At 35.5% G+C, this 20,902-nt stretch overlaps 1 protein-coding gene across 1 annotated transcript in view; it reads left to right on the forward strand.

Moving 5' to 3' along the window:
• Ralgapa1 (Ral GTPase activating protein, alpha subunit 1 (catalytic)) overlaps positions 1-20,902 on the forward strand; it is a 255,284-nt gene that overhangs the window by 88,174 nt on the left and 146,208 nt on the right. The window contains exons 9-13 of the mRNA XM_013012238.1: positions 2,194-2,319; positions 3,254-3,402; positions 7,546-7,675; positions 9,255-9,492; positions 10,754-10,915. Of these exons, the coding sequence (XP_012867692.1) occupies positions 2,194-2,319; positions 3,254-3,402; positions 7,546-7,675; positions 9,255-9,492; positions 10,754-10,915 (805 nt within the window). The remainder of the gene's footprint in view (positions 1-2,193; positions 2,320-3,253; positions 3,403-7,545; positions 7,676-9,254; positions 9,493-10,753; positions 10,916-20,902) is intronic.

Raw genomic sequence — 20,902 nt, forward strand, 5'->3', positions numbered from 1 at the left:
GAATGATTCATGGAATAAGTACTATAATATGAAAAGCAGGTAGAGAAATAGGAAAGGACCACAGAGTGTGAATAGCATCTCTAAGAATGTGAAAGACTTTTAAAATACTTTAATTTGACTGTAGCTAAGCGCAAATGGGACAAAGTGATAGGAAGTACTAGAAATAAGGGTTAGTTTCTGGTCAATAATTTGTATGTATTCAGTGTACTTGGGTTATATTCTAGAGATTGGAAAACACTTACAGGATTATGAATAGTAGAATAACATGAATACTTACATATTTCAGAAGAATTATACCAGACTATCATTGAGGATAGATTGGAGACTAGTTAGAAAGTTTAGTGAGTTCAGAAGTGAGATGGTGAGTACCTGGAATAGGACTGAGCCAGTTAAGTGGGAGTATAAAGGAGAGGGCAAGTATATTAATTTCTTCTGTGGCAAAGTCAGTGTGTCTTGATTATTAACTGGTTGAGAGATGGGGAAAGGGGAGAGATTACATTTCTTATCTCTCCTTCCCTCTCTCCCTCCTCTTCTGTCTCTCCTCTTTCTCCCACCCTCCCTCTTCTTCCCTCTTCTCTCACTTTTTTTCTCTCTCTCCCTCTCTTCCTTCTCTATTTCCTTCCCTCCCTCTTTCTTTTTCTCTTTTCCTCCCTCTGTCCTTTTTCTCTCTTCTCCCTCCCTCCCTTCTTCCCTCCCTCCCTTCCTCTTTCTTTCTTCCTTCCTTCCTTCCTTCCTTCCTTCCTTCCTTCCTTCCTTCCTTCCTTCCTTCCTTCCTTCCTTCCTTCCTTCCTTCCTTCCTTCCTTCCTTCCTTCCTTCCTTCCTTCCTTCCTTCCTTCCTGGTTAGTATTAGGACTTGAACCTGAGGCATTTTCTTGCTCAGCTGGTACTCTTAGCACTTGAGCCACATCACTTCTCACTTCTTTAAATATATTGAACTTCAGGTACTTTTGATACAAGGGAAAATTAGGCCAGTTCTATGAGGATTCATTGTGTAAATGTGTGTATATGTATTAGGTATATATGTAGGTTTTTGTGAAGCACACTACTATTGACAGTCAGGGAGACTTGGTAAGACACCTGATCATAGAGATTGAGAGTTCAAGAGAAAGGCTAGTAGACTAGACCTTGATATTTTATATTGGCTCCTCAATTCTTACTTCCAATACTATTTCTGGTAATGGTAGAGAAGTAAATATTGGACTAAATCTCTTGCATGTTACAATTATAAACACCATAATGTGTGTGTGTGTGTGTGTGTGTGTGTGTGTGTGTGTGTGTGTGTGTACATACATAAACTCATTGAAGTTATTGGCAAGAAAGACATGAGGCCATAGCTAAATTGTGTGTGTGTGTGTGTGTGTGTGTGTGTGTGTGTACATACATAAACTCATTGAAGTTATTGGCAAGAAAGACATGAGGCCATAGCTAAATGATAGAACCCTTGCTTATCATCTGCAAAACTCTTTGGTTTCTGGCAAATTTCTTTATTTTGCAACAAAAGTAGTTAAAAAGAAATTTAAAAGCAGGAAGAAACTGTGGAGAGACTTATAAACAGAAATACCCTGAGTAGAATTTCTGTTTACATGCTTTTTACCTAAAGAAACTTCTGTACTAATACTGAACATCAGGCAAAATGCTGCAGTCTTAGGTGGTTTGAACTATCACTGTTCTTCCAATAATGGGACCTTAACTGCATTGGAGATCTGAAGCATCAGTATTACTTATATAATAATGGAAATTTTACTATGAAGTAGAATAAAGATAAGTTTAAATTTTTTTGTCAACTAGATTCTTCAGTTTACAACAAACTTCATCTTTCACAAAACTGTAAATGGTATAATCCATTTGTTGAATGTGTGAGAACATGGTTGAGAGGTTTACACATTAGAACCTTGAAAACTATATTAACTAACTGCCTAATTATTCACAACTTTTTTGTCAATGTGAGTTTTTATTGATTGATTTATTTTCTCATGAGGTTCTGGAGATTGAATCTTGGGCCTCACATATGCTAGGTAAGTGCTGTATGACTAGATCCATGCCTCTAGCCCTATGTCAGCCCTAGTTTTTCTACCCATTTTGAGAGAAACTTCTTTAGTAGTAAGCTCTAATAATTTCATGAGCCTTCCTGTTTGCTGACGTGTTGCAGCTTTCTTGTTAATGAAATACTCAATACTGATGTTTTATTTCAGGAAAATGGGACCAGTATTGCTGAGCATGTTCGAAATTCTAATTGGGCAAAAAATGGCACTTACCAAGATGCCTCTGAAGAAGCCACAGAAGAAAACATTCGAGCTGGTACCCAGGCAGTTTTGCAGGTAGATCACTTTATTGCTTTTTTTTTTTTTTTTTTTTTTAAGTAAAATCATCATTAGATATTCTAAAAGTTCAGGATTTTAGCTTGGTACCTGTGGCTCATATCTGTTGTTCTAGTTACTCAGTACATGGCTCTGAGTTCAAACCCCTGTACTTACTGGATTCCAGGATATAGTATAATTTTTTAATATAAAAGTTTACCACCTACATTTTTCAGTTATCATTATACCCCATGTTATAGTTTAATCCTTATTTTTTTTTACTTCATAGCATATATATTGAAAAACAACTAATAGATGAGAAAAGATACTTAAATTCATTATTGTTAAAGGAAAAACAGTCAGTCCTGGGGTTTGAACTCTGGGGCTGGGCTCTGTTCCTGAACTTCTCTGTGCTCAAGGCTAGCATTCTAACACTTGAGCCACACCACCACTTCCAGCTTTTCTTGAGTAGTTTATTGGAGATAAGAATCTCACAAACTTTCCTGCCCGAGCTGGCTTTGAACCACAATCCTGATCTCTACCTCCTTAGTAGCTACTGGCACCTGACTTCATTCTTAATTCAGATATACACACCTTAAAAGAAGAACAGAGGATAAATGTTTATACAACTTACTCAGAAAATTCTTCCTGACATCAATGTCATCTTTTATTATTAAATAATTATACTTATTTGTTGTTGTTGATTACAGTAGGGTTATGGTATTAGTACTCTGTTTAGAAGTGCTGCTTTTGCATTTCGATCATTTTCTTTTGAGCAGCTACCAGTAATGTTGTATTTGTTTAGATAAACATGGCAATAAGTAGGTTTAATGAGTTTTAATTTCAGGTACTAAGCTGGTAATAGAAGTAGAGTTAGAATCCATAGTATTTAAAATTTTTAAAGAAATTTGCCATTGAAATTCCATTGTAAATAGCTAATTTTTTTTAACTACAGGTGTTTATTATAAACTCAGCCAACATATTTCTTCTTGAACCTGCAAATGAAATAAAAAATCTTCTGGATGAACATACTGATATGTGTAAACGCATTCTGAACATTTATCGATACATGGTTGTACAAGTATCAATGGACAAAAAGACTTGGTAAAAGCTCCTTTTTTCTTTTATAAACAAATGTGTAATTTTTAAAGATAAATTGTTTGTGAATAGGATATGTTAAAACATTATAAGGCTTCTGTTATTGAATGAATTAATAAAAATAATACTTTAATAATGATGACAGGAGTTCCAGTCAAGTTTTCTCAAACTTTTTTTTTTTTTGTCTGTCAGTTGTGGGCTTGAACTCTGGGCCTGGAAGCTGCCCCTCAGCTGTGCAGCTCAAGGCAAGCCCTCTACCACTTGAGCCACAGAGCTACTTCCAGCTTTTTAAAGTAGTTTATGGAAAATAAGAGTCTCAGGGATTTCCTGCCTGGGCTAGCTTCCAAGTTTGATCCTAACATCTTAGCTTCTTCAGTGGATAGTATTACGGGCGTGAGCCACCAGTGCCCAGCCAAACAGTAATTTTGTTGTTTGTTTTTAGCGGCATTAGGGTTTTAACTCAGAACCTCATGTATGCTAGGCAGATGCTCCATCACTTGAGCCACCTCCCCCAGCCCTTTTATCTTTATTTTTGAGACCTTTTGTTTTGCCTCTGACCCCAATCTCCCTTCCTATGATTACATATAATTCCAGGTTAGAGAATTAACCTGTAATGATCCTCTAACCTGAGATTACAGTTGGCTTATTGATTGAGAGAAGGTCTCTAATTCTGCTCAGGCAGAGTTAAATTGAGATCCTCCTGATCACCACTCCTGAGTAGCTTATATTATGCATAAGCCACCTCATTGTGCCTCTCAAACATCTTTGCTACTGCTTCCTCAAGACTCTGTGTTGAGTGTGTCTGCTACCTTCATGCATATCAAGTGAAGGTGCTTCTCTTTCCCTTTTTTATTTCTCCCTTTTTTATCCTATTTTGCTAAATAAACCCTACTTAAACATATACATCTAAAAAGACTCGTTGGAGTGTCTTTTCTGAAGTGTGAGTATATCACTTCTCCCACTCAAGAATAAATATAATCATATATGCATATATGGAGAGGTAGTTTATGCATGTATGAATAATGAATGATTGAATGAATGGATAGATGGGTGATTTACCAGCTGTTTGGATGCCTGATTTCTTAGCCTGGCATTCAAAACCTTTGCCCGCTTTTTCCTTCTTAAACTTATCCTTTAGAATGAACATGTGCCATCTTTTCCTGTTGTCTCTCAAACTGTCCTTTAGATTCCATCTTCTTTGTAGATATCCTTTCTTACATTTTCTCCTTTACTTCCTTTCATTCTGTATTTATACCTCTATTTAGTTCTTGTTAAAATTACCTTGATTTCTATCTTATTTATGTAGTTGTAGGTGTTTGTGTACCCCTCGAGGTAAATTAGAGGCCCTAGATAAGATAGGTATTTCCTGCATTTCCCAGCATAAGCTATTGTGTGTTGTTGGTACTCTATATAATTGTTTAAGTGGATGGAAAAGTGAAATTTTGGGGAGAGAGCAGTTGTGTAATTTCTTTTTCTTTTTTTGGTTCCGGTTGTGGGGTCTGAACTCTGGGCCTGAGTACTGTCCCTCAGCTCTTCAGCTCAAGGCTAGCACTCTACCACTTGAGCCACAGTGCTACTTCTGTCGTTTTCTGCTTATGTGGTGCTGAGGAATCGAACCCAAGGCCTTATGCATGAAAAGCAAGCGCTCTACCACTGAGCCACCTTCCCAGCCCCCAGTTGTGTAATTTCTATAAACATGCTATGTTGTTTTTGTAAACTTCAAAGAAAAGCTTAAAAAAAAAGTTGGCAGATGTGAGGTCTTAAATTCAATTGCAGCACCATCCTCCAAAAAGTTACTCCCAAAGTTCACTCTCTTGAGGCAATAAGTATTTTCCCATTCATAAAAAATCTGACTTCGGCCAGGTGCTGGTGGCTCACACCTGTAATCCTAGCTACTCAGGAGGCTGAGATCTGAGGATCGTGGTTCAAAGCCAGCCCGGGCGGGAAAGTCCGTGAGACTCTTATCTCCAATAAAGCACTAGAATACCAGAAGTGGTGCTGTGGCTCAAGGGGTAGAGTGTTCGCCTTGAGCTGAAGAGTGCAAGGACAGCCCCCAAGCCCAGAGTTCAAGCCCTATGACTGACCAAAAAAAAAAAAAATCTGACTTACCAAACCACAAATAGTTAGGTATGAGTATTATACCATATATATAACCATAATTTTTAAAATCAGTCTTCTATTAATGCACATGTATTTTCTTTTTGTTTTAGTGGGAAGGAGGATGGTAACATCTTCTTTTTCTCATTTGTCTCATTCTTTCAATAGAGAGTACTTAGTCAAAGAAAGTACCTGGTTTATGTTTTCCTACTTAGGGAAAATGACTATTTGGAAACATTTTTTATGAACAGCATTAATAGAATAAGTAGAAGTAGTTGTTAACATTATTTTAAGTAAGTTTTTATTTAAACAATAAGTTTTTTATTGTGAAAATACTGTACAGATGGGTCACAATCACATGAGCAAGGTAATGAGTATATTTCTTATCAAGCGTTGGTGCCTCCTCTTTTGTTTTTCCCCTCCTATCCCTTCCATCTCATCTCTGCAACTACATCATCTCCCCACCAGGGCCCTCCCCCCGCAAATTGTAAAGTTCATTTTTTGACATAGCATCTTGGAACACTTCTTTTTGCAAGGTATCTTTCTAAGCACTTTGCATATATATCTTAATCTTTATAGCACTGTTTGATTTATATAATAATGTAATATCTCTATTTTTACATGAAACAATGTTTAGGCACAAAGATAGTTTTGTCCTTGTTCACACAGCTTTTGAATAGTGAGCAGAAATTTGAATTGCAGAATTTCTGACTTCTGAAAGTACACTGAATTAGATAATTCTTTTGTTACTCTTGTGCTTTTCTTTCTGTAGGGTCTGAATCAGTGATGAGCAGGAGTACTGCTGTGTACAATATTACGTAGAATTTATTTAGTATGTTTTTAGGTTTCCTTAAAGTATAGTACTTTAGAGGGTAGTATTCAGATTTACATTGAACTTAGAAGATTTTCTTGATTAAAATCATTCTTATTATATTACAAAGTGAAAAGATCACCTGATAAATCAGTGAGTTAAGGTTTGACCATTAGTAGCTTATTTTGTAAAGATTGCATGTGTAGTTGTTTTCAAATAGCTTTTTATTTTATATGGTTAATAACCCATGGTTTCAAATGTGATTCTTTAGATTTTTAGCCTCTAAATTAATACATGCATTTGTTAGCCAATATATACAGTGTATTTTAAACTGAACCATTGTTTTCTATTTGAGTCTTTCCTTATTTACTAGAAATAACAAGACATCTAGATCTGAGACTTTTCCTACCTTGGCTACATTTTTCACAGTAATTGTCCCATGTAATGCTGTGCCTCAAATGGGCCTGTAAATTAGCCAAAAAATGGAGGAGTCTGTGATAGAGACGTGGACTACAGTATGGTTATATGCCCAATTGAAATTCCTGGTTAGCCTCTTTTTCTGTAGGGTTGAATCAGTTTCTGAAATATCAAGTGTAGTTTTATAATTTTTATAGTATGCATGTAGGATAAAAAAGAAGGACAATGTTAGCATTGATTTTGTTTCCAGTTCTCAAAGAGAAAAAGGATTTTTTAAAAAGATGGAAAGCAGAAACATCCTTATCGTTTTTTTCTTTTCTCCTGAATGTTCATTATTAAAACTATAAAACTACCTTATTAGCCATGTGCCTGTGGCTCACACCTGTAATCTTAGCTCCTCAGAAGGCTGAGATCAGAGGATCGCTGTTACTTGAAGCCAGCCAGAGCAACAATGGTTATGAAACTTTTATCTCTGATTAACCACACAAAAGGTGGTATAGCTATAGCTATAGCATTAGCCTTGAGCAGAAAGAAAAACTCAGGGATAGCACTTAGGCCCTGTGTTCAAGCCCCAGGACTGGAAAAAAAAAAAAAAAAAAAGACAAAAAAGCTTCTTTCCATCTAGGTATTGTGAATGAACAAATGGCTGATATAAAGTGGAATTAAATTTTTTTTTAATATTTAAAGATTTCTAAAAATTTGAAATTGTCTTTCAAAAAGATTTATAAAGATAATGCCAATTTTATAACATTAATTTGCATTAACCAGTAAACAAAAGCAAACATATGTAAGAAGAAAATACTAATTAATCTTTTTACTTTAAGGGAACAGATGCTGCTTGTGTTACTCAGAGTCACGGAGTCTGTACTGAAGATGTCATCACAGGCTTTTCTACAGTTCCAGGGGAAAAAAAATATGACTTTGGCAGGTCGACTTGCAGGACCACTTTTCCAGGCAATAAAAATAAATTAATAGATGATAGATAAGTATTTCTTAAAGATTCATATACATGAAAATGTTATCTAGAGTAGGAGTCATTAAGTCAGAAATCTGTTCATATTTAAGGATCTTTTGTAGAGAAAATTAAAAACTACTCATGGAAATAGGTTGTTTGTCTATTTCAAAACTAGAATAAGATTGAAGGACAGACCAGGTGTGATTGCTCATACCTGTAATACTAACTACTTTTGTGAGTCAGAGATCAGGAGAATTACAGTTTGAGGCCAGTTTTTGAGGCAAAAGTTAGTGAGAACCTACCTCAAGAAATAAATGGGGCTAGGTATATGCCTGTGATATGATGCTAGCTACTTAGGAAGCATTAGGTGGAACAAGTTATCATCTAAGTCTGATCCCTGACAAAAACAATGGACCCTAATTTGATTTTTTTTTTTTTTGATCGTCATGGGGCTTGAACTCTGGGCCTGGGTGCTGTCCCTCAGCTCTTCAGCTCAAGGCTAGCACTCTACCACTTGAGCCACAGTGCCACTTCTGGTTTTCTGGTGGTTAATTGGAGCTAAATCTCATGGATTTTCCTGCCTGAGCTGGCTTTGAACCATGATCTTTAGTAGCTAGGATTACAGGTATGAGCCACTGGCGCCCAGCCTGAAAATTTTTTTTAAGAGTCAAAAAGGGTTGGGAGTATGGCTCTAGTGTTAAAAGTTCTTGCCTATTAAGTATAAAACTCGAAAACCTAATGAATTTTCCTCATCATTTATTTATTTAGTGGTACTAGGGCTTGAATTCAGAGTTTTATACTTAATAGTTTTTAGCACTAAGTATAACCTTTTAAAAATTTATTTTATTGTAAAGATGCTGTACAGAGGGGTTACAGTTATATGAGTAAGGCAACGAATACATTTCCTGTCTAGCATTGGGCATGGGTGCTGTTCCTCAGCTCTTCAGCTGTAGACTGGCGCTCTACCACTTGAGTCTCAGCCCCATTTCCAGCTTTTTCTGCTTATGTGGTGCTGAGGAATCGAACCAAGTGCCTCATGCATGCAAGGCAAGCACTGTACCACTGAGCCACCTTCCCAGCCCCACCCCTTCCTTTAAATTGCTTTTCTCCTGAATTCTGTTTGAATTGTTGGATGCTAAGAATTTGCAGTTCAAATGAAATTTATTGTATATACTAATCATTGCCTGATTTATTTATGTAGATGTTTTCTATTAAGAAAGGGTTGTAGCCCATGCCTGTAATCCTAGCTCCTCAGGAAGCTGAGATCTGAGGATCACAGTTCAGAGCCAGCCAGGCAGGAAGGAAAGTCTGTAAGACTCTTATCTCTAATTAACCACCAGAAAACTGGAAGTGGTGCTGTTACTCAGTGATAAAGCTCTATCCTTGAGCAAAAGTGCTCAGGGACAACACTCAGGCCCTGAGTTCAAGCCCTACAACCAACCAAAGAGGGGTGGGGAAGGAAGGTTTGTGCATAGTATGTTTTCTGTTTTTAGGTCATTTTTAAAGAATTGAATATTTACTTTTGAAATCATATATTAATACATTTTTATTGTTACTTCTGAATATTTGTCTTTATAGACTCTTATAGTTGCCTGGATCAAAGCAAATCTGAATGTATATATCTCTCGAGAACTCTGGGACGACTTATTGTCAGTATTATCATCATTGACTTATTGGGAAGAATTGGCCACCGAGTGGTCATTAACTATGGAGACACTAACTAAAGTTTTAGCTAGAAATTTATATAGTTTGGATCTCAGTGATTTACCATTGGATAAGCTGAGTGAACAGAAGCAGAAAAAGCATAAAGGGAAAGGTAAGCATTGTTCAGAGATGAAAAGTACTAGTTTGTTTAAATAACTGGAGAAAACCAAGTCAGGGAAAGAAGTGAGAGTAAAAGTTTTGTTTTTCCTTAATTAGTCCCCCTTCAGTAAGCCTGGAGGCTTAATAGTTCCAGCAGAAAAACAAGCAGATATTAGTAATTTTTCTTACTTCTAAAATCTTGAACCTTAAAACCTTAGAATAGGCCAGGCGCTTGTGGCTCACACCTGTAATCCTAGCTACTCAGGAGGCTGAGATCTGAGGATCCCACTTCAAAGCCAGCTTGGGCAGGAATGTCTGTGAGACTCTTATCTCCAATTAGCCACCAAAAAATCCGAAGTAGTGCTGTGGCTCAAGTGGTAGAATGCTCACCTTGAGCTGAAGAGCTCAGGGACATCACCCAAGCCAGAGTTCAAGCCCCACAATCAACCAAAACAAAACAAAACCCTTAACCAACTTTAATAAGAGATAAAGTGTTAAAGCTAAATAAATAATCTAGAACCCTAAATATTTTGTTTTTAAGAATTAACCGAAAAATGAAATGTATAATATGTCACTCCTTTTTGGGTCAAGCAACTTTTAGTTAGAAAATAAAGAATGAATTCATTTTGCCTAATTTAAAAATAAAAATAATTATTTGGAAAAAAATTTGGTTGAAACAAAGGATTCTGGAAGTATGAAATATTTAGTCTGATATCAAAAGAGGTGGGGTGGGCAGTAGCAAAATAATATCATTAATATATGATTTTATCATCTTTCATTTGTTAGTTTTTTCATTTTCTGTAATTTGTTGCCAGGCAGATATCATACTCAAGTCATATTTCATACTTAACCCTTTGTGCACTGTTTTAATAATGCACTTTTTGACTACATTTTTTAGACTGTTTTCCAAATGGTTATTACTCATTAGCTTTCTTCCTCCCTTTCTTCCTTTCTTCATTTCTCTTATGCCCTCCCTCTTTACCGCCTTCTTTTTCTCTCCTCTTATTTCCTCTCTCTCATGCTGTCCAGATATTTTTATTTCTATGATAAAGCAAGTGAAGACAGTTCATAATAATTTATTCGTTAATAGTGTAATTTTTAAATTCTGCATTAGAGTATAATCTTATAATATCCAACATTTTATCTTGCTAATTAATTTATACTTATAAGGCTAAGGGTAAGATTCTGAAGCAATATGGTCCCCATAATTTGAAGATATTATAGATCAGGTGATCAACACACTGTATATTGAGATTGAAAATGTACATTTCTAGGAGTTGGACATGAATTTCAAAAAGTTTCAGTTGACAAGTCATTTTCTAGAGGATGGAGTCGTGATCAACCCAGCCAAGCCCCAATGAGACAGCGAAGTGCCACAACCACTGGCTCCCCAGGAACTGAAAAGGCAAGGAGTATAGTGCGGCAAAAAACTGTTGGTATGTATTCTTAAAATAGTGAGAATTGTATAACTCCAGTACATTTGCAATTTTTAGAAACAGTGTATCATGATTTCTTAAGGCTGATTTTTGTTGTGAAATGAGAAACTTCTGTAGCAAACCTCCTTTTACAGTAGTATTCATCCTTTTATGATATTAAGATTTACTGTATATTCTTGTTTTTATGTGTTTTATTTTACTATAAATATCCTTTTTAAATGATATTTTACAGAATGCAAGAAGTAGAACTCTGATTCATCTTATAGTACTCAATCCTGAATTTATAATCTCTTTGTTAAATGAATATACTAAGGAGAATTTAGGCCAATTTTCAATCCTACAATTATATTAGCTTTACAAACCAACAAGGGAATTCATCTTACTACAAATAGATAGCTAAGGTCAACATAGAATCTTTTGTTTGGTTCCTTGATACCTTTAATAAGAAATTTCTGTCATATAGGAAATAGCAGTTAAGGAATACTGTTGGGGGAAAATTCTAGGGATAGGATCATTTACCATAGCACAGATTTAGCAGATATTCCCTATTCCTTTCAAAGGAACCTTTATAACTCAGTATAATTATATTAGAAAATGTATCACAATGATAAATGAAGGTTAGCTATGATCTCTCTGTCTTTCTGTCTCTTTCTCCCTTTCTTGCCTAGGGTTTGAACTTAGACCTTGGGCTTGCTGGGCAGGCAATCTACCACTTGAACCATGCCTCTATCCCTATAATCTCTCTTCTTGATTACTTTTTCACTAAATTGCTAGGTTATTTGGAACAATCTATCAGATCTCTCTAGGTTTTAAGTACTTCATCTCTCTGTAGTAAGGATTATAATACCTCTTTTGCTGGAAGAAAAATTACGTTCAAGTTTTATAATTTATGATTTTAGGAAAAGAGACTGTTACATGAAACTGCATCTATGAATGGTACCAGTAGTAAATATTATTAATTTTAAATTTAAAACCATTGTTATAAGGAAATGTCTTCAATAAAAAGTAGGTTCTCAGGTGTAAAGACACAGATTTAGAAAATTGGAAAATTAAAAACTTAAAAAAAGCTAAAAGCTATAATTTAAAATCTTAGGAAAGGATCACATTTTAAGAGTTGCCTCATGTTACCCAACTCACCATATAATTATATTAATTGTATATACCAAGCTAGAAGAATAAGAAATGATATGAGGGGAAAAAAGGGTATTAGAAATATCTAGGAATTTTGATACAACTACTTTGAATATTTGTATTCTTCAATTTCTGCCTTCCTGCCCTTGATGCTAGGGATTAAACCCAAAACCACTTACTTACAAGGCAAGTGCTCTACTGAGTTACATCTCTAACCCTGTAAATAATGACTACATTTGAAATGCATTTCTTCATTCACATTTACAGGAAATATTTGTATGTTAAGGACTTTTAAAATTAGATTTAACCTTGAATTTATTTTTATTTATTGATTTTTGGATGCCAGTCCTGGGAGTTGAACTCAGGGCCAAGATGCTTTCTCTGAACTTTTGTTGCACAAGGCTAGTGTTCTACCACTTTGAGCCACAGCTTCACTTGTGATTTTTGGGGATTAATTGGAGATAAGAGTCTCATGGACTTTGCTGCCCATCTGGTTTTGAACTATCATCCTCAGCTTTCAGCTTCCTGAGTAGCTAGGTTTACAGGCATGAACCACTGGTGCATGGCTAAGCCCTGAATCTTTTAAAAGTACATTCTTTTTTCTTTTTTTCTGATTGTAGAAGTCATTTTTGCTTGGTATATTAAGTCTGAGGAAACATTAAAAGTAATCATTTATTCACACATTTAGCTTTTGTAGTGTTTTTAGTAATGTATAAAGTAAAAATATCTTGAATTCAACTATTTGATTCTTATCAACTGTCCGTATCTAGATTGTTTAGTGAATTAGCCTGTCAAGCAGATGTTAAAACATTAGAAATATAACATGCATCAAATTGGAAAACAGGGCTGAGATGTAGCTCAGTGGCAAAGCGCTTGCCTAATAAGTGCAACGTCCTGGGTTCGATCCCCAGTACCAAAAAAGAAAAGACAAAAAAAATACAGTTAACTGAGGGATAGTGTTCAGGCCCAGAGTTCAAGTCCCATGACTGACAAAAAAAAAAATACAGTTAAAAAAACCCCACAAAATTGGAAAACAGTTAAAAGGCATAGGATTTAATTTAAAATATTCTTTGGACACTTATTTTCTTTAGTTTTAAAAATGTAAATGTACATAGTTTCATCTGTGAAAAAATTATGTACATTATAGTAAGTCTTCCTTCATCCTTTTCCCCACCAATGCAGGATACCTGACTGGAAACAACCACTGTTACTAACTTCTTTGAACATCCTTCTAAAGATCCTTTATGCATATGCAAACATACAGCATAATACGTATATTAATATGAGCCATAGGTTTTACACATTTGGATAAAAACAAGTTTAAGTTTCAATATGGAAGCGCTGTTTACAGAAATTATGAGCAAAACAAAGTCCATTGGAGCTTGCAGTCTAGTGTTTGGGGAAACATTTAATAAATAGATTGAACCAATAAACATATCAGGTAGTAATAGTAGTAAATTATGGTGAAAAGTAAAGCATGATAAAGGACTAGAGCCTGAAGGAGATCAACAGAGATCTGTTTTATCGTATAAGAACAGAGACTTGAATAAAGTGAATGAGCTTAGCAGATTCCTAATAGGAAGTACATTGTGAGCCAAAAGAAAAGTCTGAAAACCCTGTGTGGTATGCTTGGGTATTTGAGGAATAGTAAAGTCAATATGGCTGAAGTGAAATGTGGAAGAAGAAAGCAAGTGAGTGTTAGGAGACCAAGTCAGTTTGTAATGATGTATCCTAAAAAGTTAGAATTAAAGTCTGAGATGTAAGAAATGACCTAAGAAATGACTAAACATGTAGACAAATTAAACGCTTCTAAGTATAATAATTCTTTTGGAATTAGAATAAAGGACAGATTAAAATATGGTCAGTTCATGTAATATCAAAGTTTAGTAAGAATTTAAGTGTTCTGAAAATACTCCTTTTGTTTATGTTAGTGTATAGGAGCTTGTGGCATTACAGAATTAATTTTAAACTTGAAAAATAAATAAGAAACATACAACTCAATTTAAAAATAGGTAAAGGATTTGAATGGACATTTCGCCATAAAAGTACACAAATGGCCAATACACACATGCTTTATATTAACCATTATTGAAATACCAATGAAAATCACAATGGAATACTACCTCTCTCTCCCTCTCTCTCTCTCTCTTTCTCTCTCCCTCTCTCTCACACACACACACTCTCACACACTCACGAACTATTGTCCATCAGACAGATAATAACAAGTGCTGGTGATGATGTGGAAAAATTGGAGACCACATATATTACTAATGGAAATGTGAGACACTACAGCTACTTTGTCAGTTTTTTGAAATATCAAACTGTTGAGCAGATTACCCAGCACTTTTCATTCCTAGGAATATACTTAAGAGGATTGAAGAGTAGCTTCATTTATTTTATAAACCAAGGTAATAATCTTCAGTTTAAAACACAGTATCCCCTCAGGAAGTTCATGACCTTATTAGTTTGATATTTATAAACATATGGCTAATTCTAATATTGAACCAATACTAATTTACTCGGATATAGGGTATTCTAGTATAACTTCGCAGCATTGCCATATAACAAGTTGCATGTCAAAGCCAAAAAGAATTTTAAATTTAGCCTCGTCTTTGAACAGGAAATAATGTAATAAAAACAGTATTTTTGGAGATAAATTAAAAAATTACACCCTAGAACTTAAGAAGCAACAGACTGAAGTCAAGAAAAATTCCAAAAAATACTTATAACTGACTTGGAGACTTTATTTGGAGGATATACAAATTTGTTCTTTAAATCCATATTAGATTTGCTCTTAGAATTCAATTTCATTAAGAAGACTGGCTCTTAATGAATTGCCTAGATAAATTACCAAATATAGCAGAAAAATTACTTTTAGTAATAATACTGAGTTATTTGCAGTCTTTCCATTCAACAGACTTCTCAGTTCTTGGTATTGAAAACATAGCTAAAAGTGTCTGTTTTTTAAATACTGTTCCATTGTAATTGCTAATAATAAAAAGCATTTTCCTGCTTTACACCAAAATATTTACATTCAAAATGTGTGTGTTCTCTGATTTCTTTTCTTACAGCTTGCCAGTATTTGCTGTGCTGAAATGTTTTAATTTAAACTTTCCTTCCTTTGTATCTTTTAGTTTTCTCTGTTGCTGCTTTTTCTGTGACACAAGCCTTTCATTATAGTCACTCTTCTTTTTTTCCTTCCCCACTTCTTTCTTTTCCTTTTTTAAAGCCATGAGAAGCCGATCCATTGGTGAATGTGCTCTGCCATCGGCCTATATACGCAGTGCTAAAAGTGCTCCTGTTCTGATCCATACTTCCAAACCCTTCTTGCCTGATATTGTTCTCACTCCCCTTTCTGATGAGCTTTCAGGTAGTGCCACCTCTGCTAATTTCTGCATCACCTTTTTCACTGATAATCCTCTGCTTTCAAATTTTGCTTAATCAAATAAACTCTTTAGTTAATTTCTTGGGGGAGGTGTGGAAAACTGGGAAATAATTGAGAAATCAACATTTTGAGTTATTTGAACTCTAATGCTATCCTTGCAGTTCATTCTGGAAGTGCTAAGTTTAGTGCTGTGCCAATGTACAATATTACTGGATATGAACAGCCAGTTTTCTCCTTTATGTTTGAGTTTTTTACATAGGTGGTTAAATAGTATGAATATTGCTATTAAATATTATTAGGACCTTGACTTTTAATTTGTCATTGTTTTGACTAACAATGTGGCAAGCCTTGAATAATTACTTCATCTTCTATAATAATGGAAGTAGGCAGGGACAGACAACCAGTTTATTAGAAAAGAACATAGATACAAATGTCCTTTTGAAGTAGATATGATAGTACATAAATAATTGTGAACACTTGAATTCTAAGATGCTTGAAAACCTGCTCAGCTTTCTCATTCTACTTAAGACCTTTATCCTCAGTAAGGATGGCCTGCTTAATTAACATATGCTAAAGTACATATACCTTGACTCAGTTCAGTGAGCCATTAAAAATTATATACATCCCTATATTCACCATCACCCAAACAAAATTTGGAGTTTTCATTATGCTAGTATTTCCCTACTCTGTGTTGCTAACCTTCCACTCACCACCTCTGCACACACACTAGTTTTTACTTTCTATCACCATAGATTGCTTTGTTTAGTCACTGATATTTTTTGTCTAAAACATCCATATACCATTGTCTCTTGGACAGAAGCAAACTTGTGTTTAAACTTCTTGTACACTTGCAGATCACTTTTCTTACTAGTAGTTGCCTGACATTGCCACTTTTGATGAGGTTTTGTGTTTTGTTGTGCTTTTCTTTTTGCCAGTCTTGGGGCTTGAACTCAAGGCCTGAGTGCTATCCCTGAGCTTCTTTGGCTCAAGGCTAGCGCTCTACCACTTGAACCACAGCACCACTTTTGGCCTTTTCTGTGTATGTGGTACTGAGGAATCAAACCCAGGGCTTCATGCATGTGAGGCAAGCACTCTACTACTGAACCACATTCCCAGCCCTTGTTTTGCTTTTTGTTGTTGTTTCTTTTTTTGCTGGTCTTGAGGCTTGAACTCTGGGCCTGGGCACTGTCCCTGAGCTGCTTTTTGCTCAAGGTGAGTGTTCTCTATTTGAGCCACAGAGCCACTTCTGGCTTAAATAGTTTATTGGAGAAAAGAGTCTCACAGAGTTTCCTGCCCAGGCTGGTTTTGAACTGTGATCCTCAGAGCTCAGCCTCCTGAGGAGCAAGGATTATGGGTGTGAGCCACCAGCACCCAGCTTAATGTTTTGTTTTGTTTTTTGTTTGTTTACTTTTTAAGCTCATCTTCATATCTTTCACTTCTTAATGGAGGGAAAGGATTTGTGAGAGAAGATATATTTGTATTAATATTGATATTTCAGGTAACATTTCTCCCATCCCTAGTCCCATTAACATCAGAGATTTTGTAAACCTACAGAGGTAAGATAATTGAGAATTACTATATGTAGGTATATAAACTTGTCTACATGACTTATGCTTAATGTTCTTTTAAAATACTGTAAATGACAGAACTTACCAAATTGACAAATAAGTACTTATTGGATATGTTTGTTTTCTAGTTTAGAATGCATTGAGATTGTCATTTTAATATAAAAATATTCAGATATTTTAATGCTGTTTTTGAGAAGTCTTCAGTTTTAGTTTGAAGCCATAATATAGTTAGAGACACTTTATAATTAAATTGTCATTTGGTTTTGAACTTTGATAGCAGTCATAAGAATTTGACTCAGTCCAAACTGAGAATGCTATGGTCTTATTTAATATATGAATGAATAAATTCAAACTAGGAAAACTAGGCAACTTGAATATTTTAGGGTATTACTATTTTTAAAAAGTAAGATTAAAACCAGATATATTTGGAATAAATCACAAATAGTTAAAATTTAAATATAAATGATTATCATAAATCATATTAATCTTAATAGATGGCTGAAATAATACATTTTATTATGTATGGTGCTTAGCTACTTTAGTACTCCATTTAAGCACTGTGTACCTTTCCTATGTAACATGGTTTTTGGTGGCTTATATCAAATGTAATTTAGTTAAATTAGCTGGGCACTGATGGTTCACACCTGTAATCCTAGGTACTGAGGAGTCTGAGGTCTGAGAATCATGGTTCAAAGCCAGCTTGGGCAGTAAAAGTCAATTAGACTCATATCTCCAAGTAACCATCAAAAATTGGGTGTGACCTTGTTGTTCAAAGTGTTAGAGCTCTAATCTTGAGCAAAAAGAGCTAAGGGACAGTACCCAGGCCCTGAGTTCAAGCCCCATGACTGACATAATAATAATTATTGTTATTATATTTAATTAAATTGTGATTGTTATCATACTTAATTAAATTGTGAAACAAAACAATGTTTCTATAATTCTAAATTTGTATATCGTTAATAAGAAAGTCCCAGCTTATTGTAATCCTCTTCTAGATACATTTTTTTCAACTTCAGGTTTTGAAGAATGTGTGTACTTAAGACATTTTATACAAACTATTTTTAATTTGTTTAGAAAAATGAAAATGTATTAGGATTTTGAACTTAGGGCTTCTAGTTTGCAAGACAAATTCTCTGCTATTTGAGCCATGCCCCCAGTCCTTTTGCTTAGTTACCTTTCAAATAAGGCCTTGCATTTAGGATCTATCAAGGCCATAAAATATAACCTGTTGATGTTTTGTGCTTGTTGGCTTTTTTTTTTAATTGTGAGAATACCGTACAGAGAAGTTACAATTACGTGGGCAAAATAATGAGTACATTTCTTATCAAGCATTGTTGCCTCCTCTTTGTTTCCCCTTCCCATCTCTTCCCATAATCCCCCCACCTATCCCCACCCAATCCTCCCCGCCCCCACCAAAGTTGTAAAGTTCATTTTTCGACATAATGACTTGTACATCTCATTGTTGCAGTGGGTCCACCTGTATCCCTAGTTAAACGATTTGTTTTTGCCTTCCCCTCCACAAATTATACCAACATCAAATACAGTGAAAGCAGGGATTATACTGTGGGGAAGGGACATACAAAGCAGCATAGAAATCATCTTATAAATATGTTAGAAGGCTTGATGGCTTTTTATTTTTTATTTATTTTTTTTTTGGGGGGGTCCGGTCATGGGCCTGAACTCTGGGCCTGGACGCTGTCCCTCAGCTCTTCAGCTCAAGGCTAGCGCTCTACCACTTGAGCCACAATGCCACTTCCGGATTTTTTTTCTGCTTATGTGGTGTTGAGGAATCAAACCCAGGGCCTCTGACATGCAAGGCAAGCGCTCTACCACTGAGCCTCCCAGCCCCACTTGATGGCTTTTTAAAAAATATCTTGTAATTAAGTTCTACGGAACAAAATATTTTAATCTTTCTACTTCTGTTGTCTTTTAAAAGTACTGTGTGTTTTTACTCTCTTATCCTAGCTAAAAGCATGTCCTGCTATATACAATCAAGGAATTATTTTTCCCTGTTATCTATGTGCATAGGATATTCTTTTTTTTTTTGGTCGGTTGTGGGGCTTGAACTCTGGGCTTGGACACTGTCCCTCAGCTCTTCAGTTCAAGGCGAGCGCTCTACCACTTGAGCCACAGTGCCACAGCTGAGTGGATTATTGGAGACAAGAGTTTCATGGACTTTCCTGCCCAGGCTGGCTTTGAACCTCAATCCTCAGATCTCAGCCTCCTAAGTAGCTAGGATTACAGAGGTGAGCCACTGGTGCCCGGCTAGGATATTCATTTTTATAGCCTTTCCACCTATGATCTGCTGGCTATAGTGTATTTCCATGTTAGACTTTCTTGTTGTTGACATAATTTTATTTTTTAAAAGGAAAAGTTCAGACTAACTTAAAATGGAGATATATGACATATTCATAAACAAAATACTGTTGTTTTCTTAATACAAAAATATGTTGAGGGCTGGGAAGATGGCTCAGTGGTAGAGCGCTTGCCTTGCATGCCTGAGGCCCTGGGTTCGATTCCTCAGCACCACATAAGCAAAAAGAAAAAAGCTGGAAGTGGTGCTGTGGCTCAAGTGGTAGAATGCTAGCCTTGAGCTGAAGAGCTGAGGGACAGCGCCCAGGCCCAGAGTTCAGGCCCCATGACTGGACCCCCCAAAAAATAAAAAATATGTTGAAACTGATGCCAGTGGGTAATGCTTACAATCCTAGCTACTCAGGAGGTTTAAAGCTAGCCCAGACAGGAAAATTGAAAAGAATCTTATCTCCAATTAACCAGCAAAAGACTAAAACTGCAGCTATGGCTCAAGTAGTAGAGTTCCAGCCATGAGTAGGACTATTGAACAAGAATGCAAGGTCCTGAAGTTCAAGCATCAGTATTGTCTCATCACCTTTTTACCTCTTCCACCCACTCCTCCAAGAAAACACGCGCACGAGCACACACACACACACACGTGAAAAAATAGTGTATCATTGCTTCATGCCCAGAATTTAAAAGTCAAATCAATATTAGAATGGTGAAACAATTGGAAGTAGAAAATAGTTTAGCACGCTTAATCTTAGTGGTTTAAAATTACTTATTTGAGCTTGATTGTTTGCTTTTAATTAAGTCTTTTCATATGATTTTAGTAATGTAGATACTCTTTTGAATTGCCTGCAAATTAAATATCTTAAAATGATGCATAAGTTTTACTAGCGTAGATTCTCTGTGTAAACTAATAGGTGATTTTATAAATTAAGAATCCATAAAAAAAAGAATCCATAAAAATATAACTGAATGTTCATGCTTGACCAAGAAAAAAATTTAATTTGAGCAAAAGATTTTGGTACTTCTGTACATAATTTCAAAACTTAAGAAATTTCTAGTCTTTTGTTAGTATTCTAGTTTCAGAGGCTGTTTCCTGGTAAAAATCAAAATCTATTTTTAATAGCAGTGATAATTTTTTGAAAAGAAGATATGCTTTCCTTCTATCAGTATTTATTAAGAAACATATAGAAATTCTTTAGAAACGCAAATTGTAGTAAAAGGTTGTTCCTACATATGATGAACTAACATGCATACTTTAACACACAGCTGCTTTTTTTTTTTTTGTCCGTCCTGAGGCTTGAACTCTGGCCCTGGGCACTGTTCCTGAACACTTCACCTCCAGGCCAGTGCTCTACCACTTGAGCCACAATGCCACTTCCAGTTTTCTGGTGGTTAATTGGACATGTGTCTCATGGACTTTCCTGCCTGGGCTGGCTTTGAACCATGATACTCAGATCTCAGCCCCTAAGTAGCTAGGGTGAGCCACCAGCATCTGGGCTTTAACACACAGCTTTAAACTAGCAAAGGAAACGTTTCTTTGAAATGTTCAGATGTTCTGATAAAAGCTTTATTTTAATATAGAAATTTTAGTATTTTAAA

This window comes from Dipodomys ordii, unplaced genomic scaffold (genome assembly GCF_000151885.1).
Source record: "Dipodomys ordii isolate 6190 unplaced genomic scaffold, Dord_2.0 Scaffold16, whole genome shotgun sequence".
In the NCBI taxonomy this organism is placed as follows: domain Eukaryota; kingdom Metazoa; phylum Chordata; class Mammalia; order Rodentia; family Heteromyidae; genus Dipodomys; species Dipodomys ordii.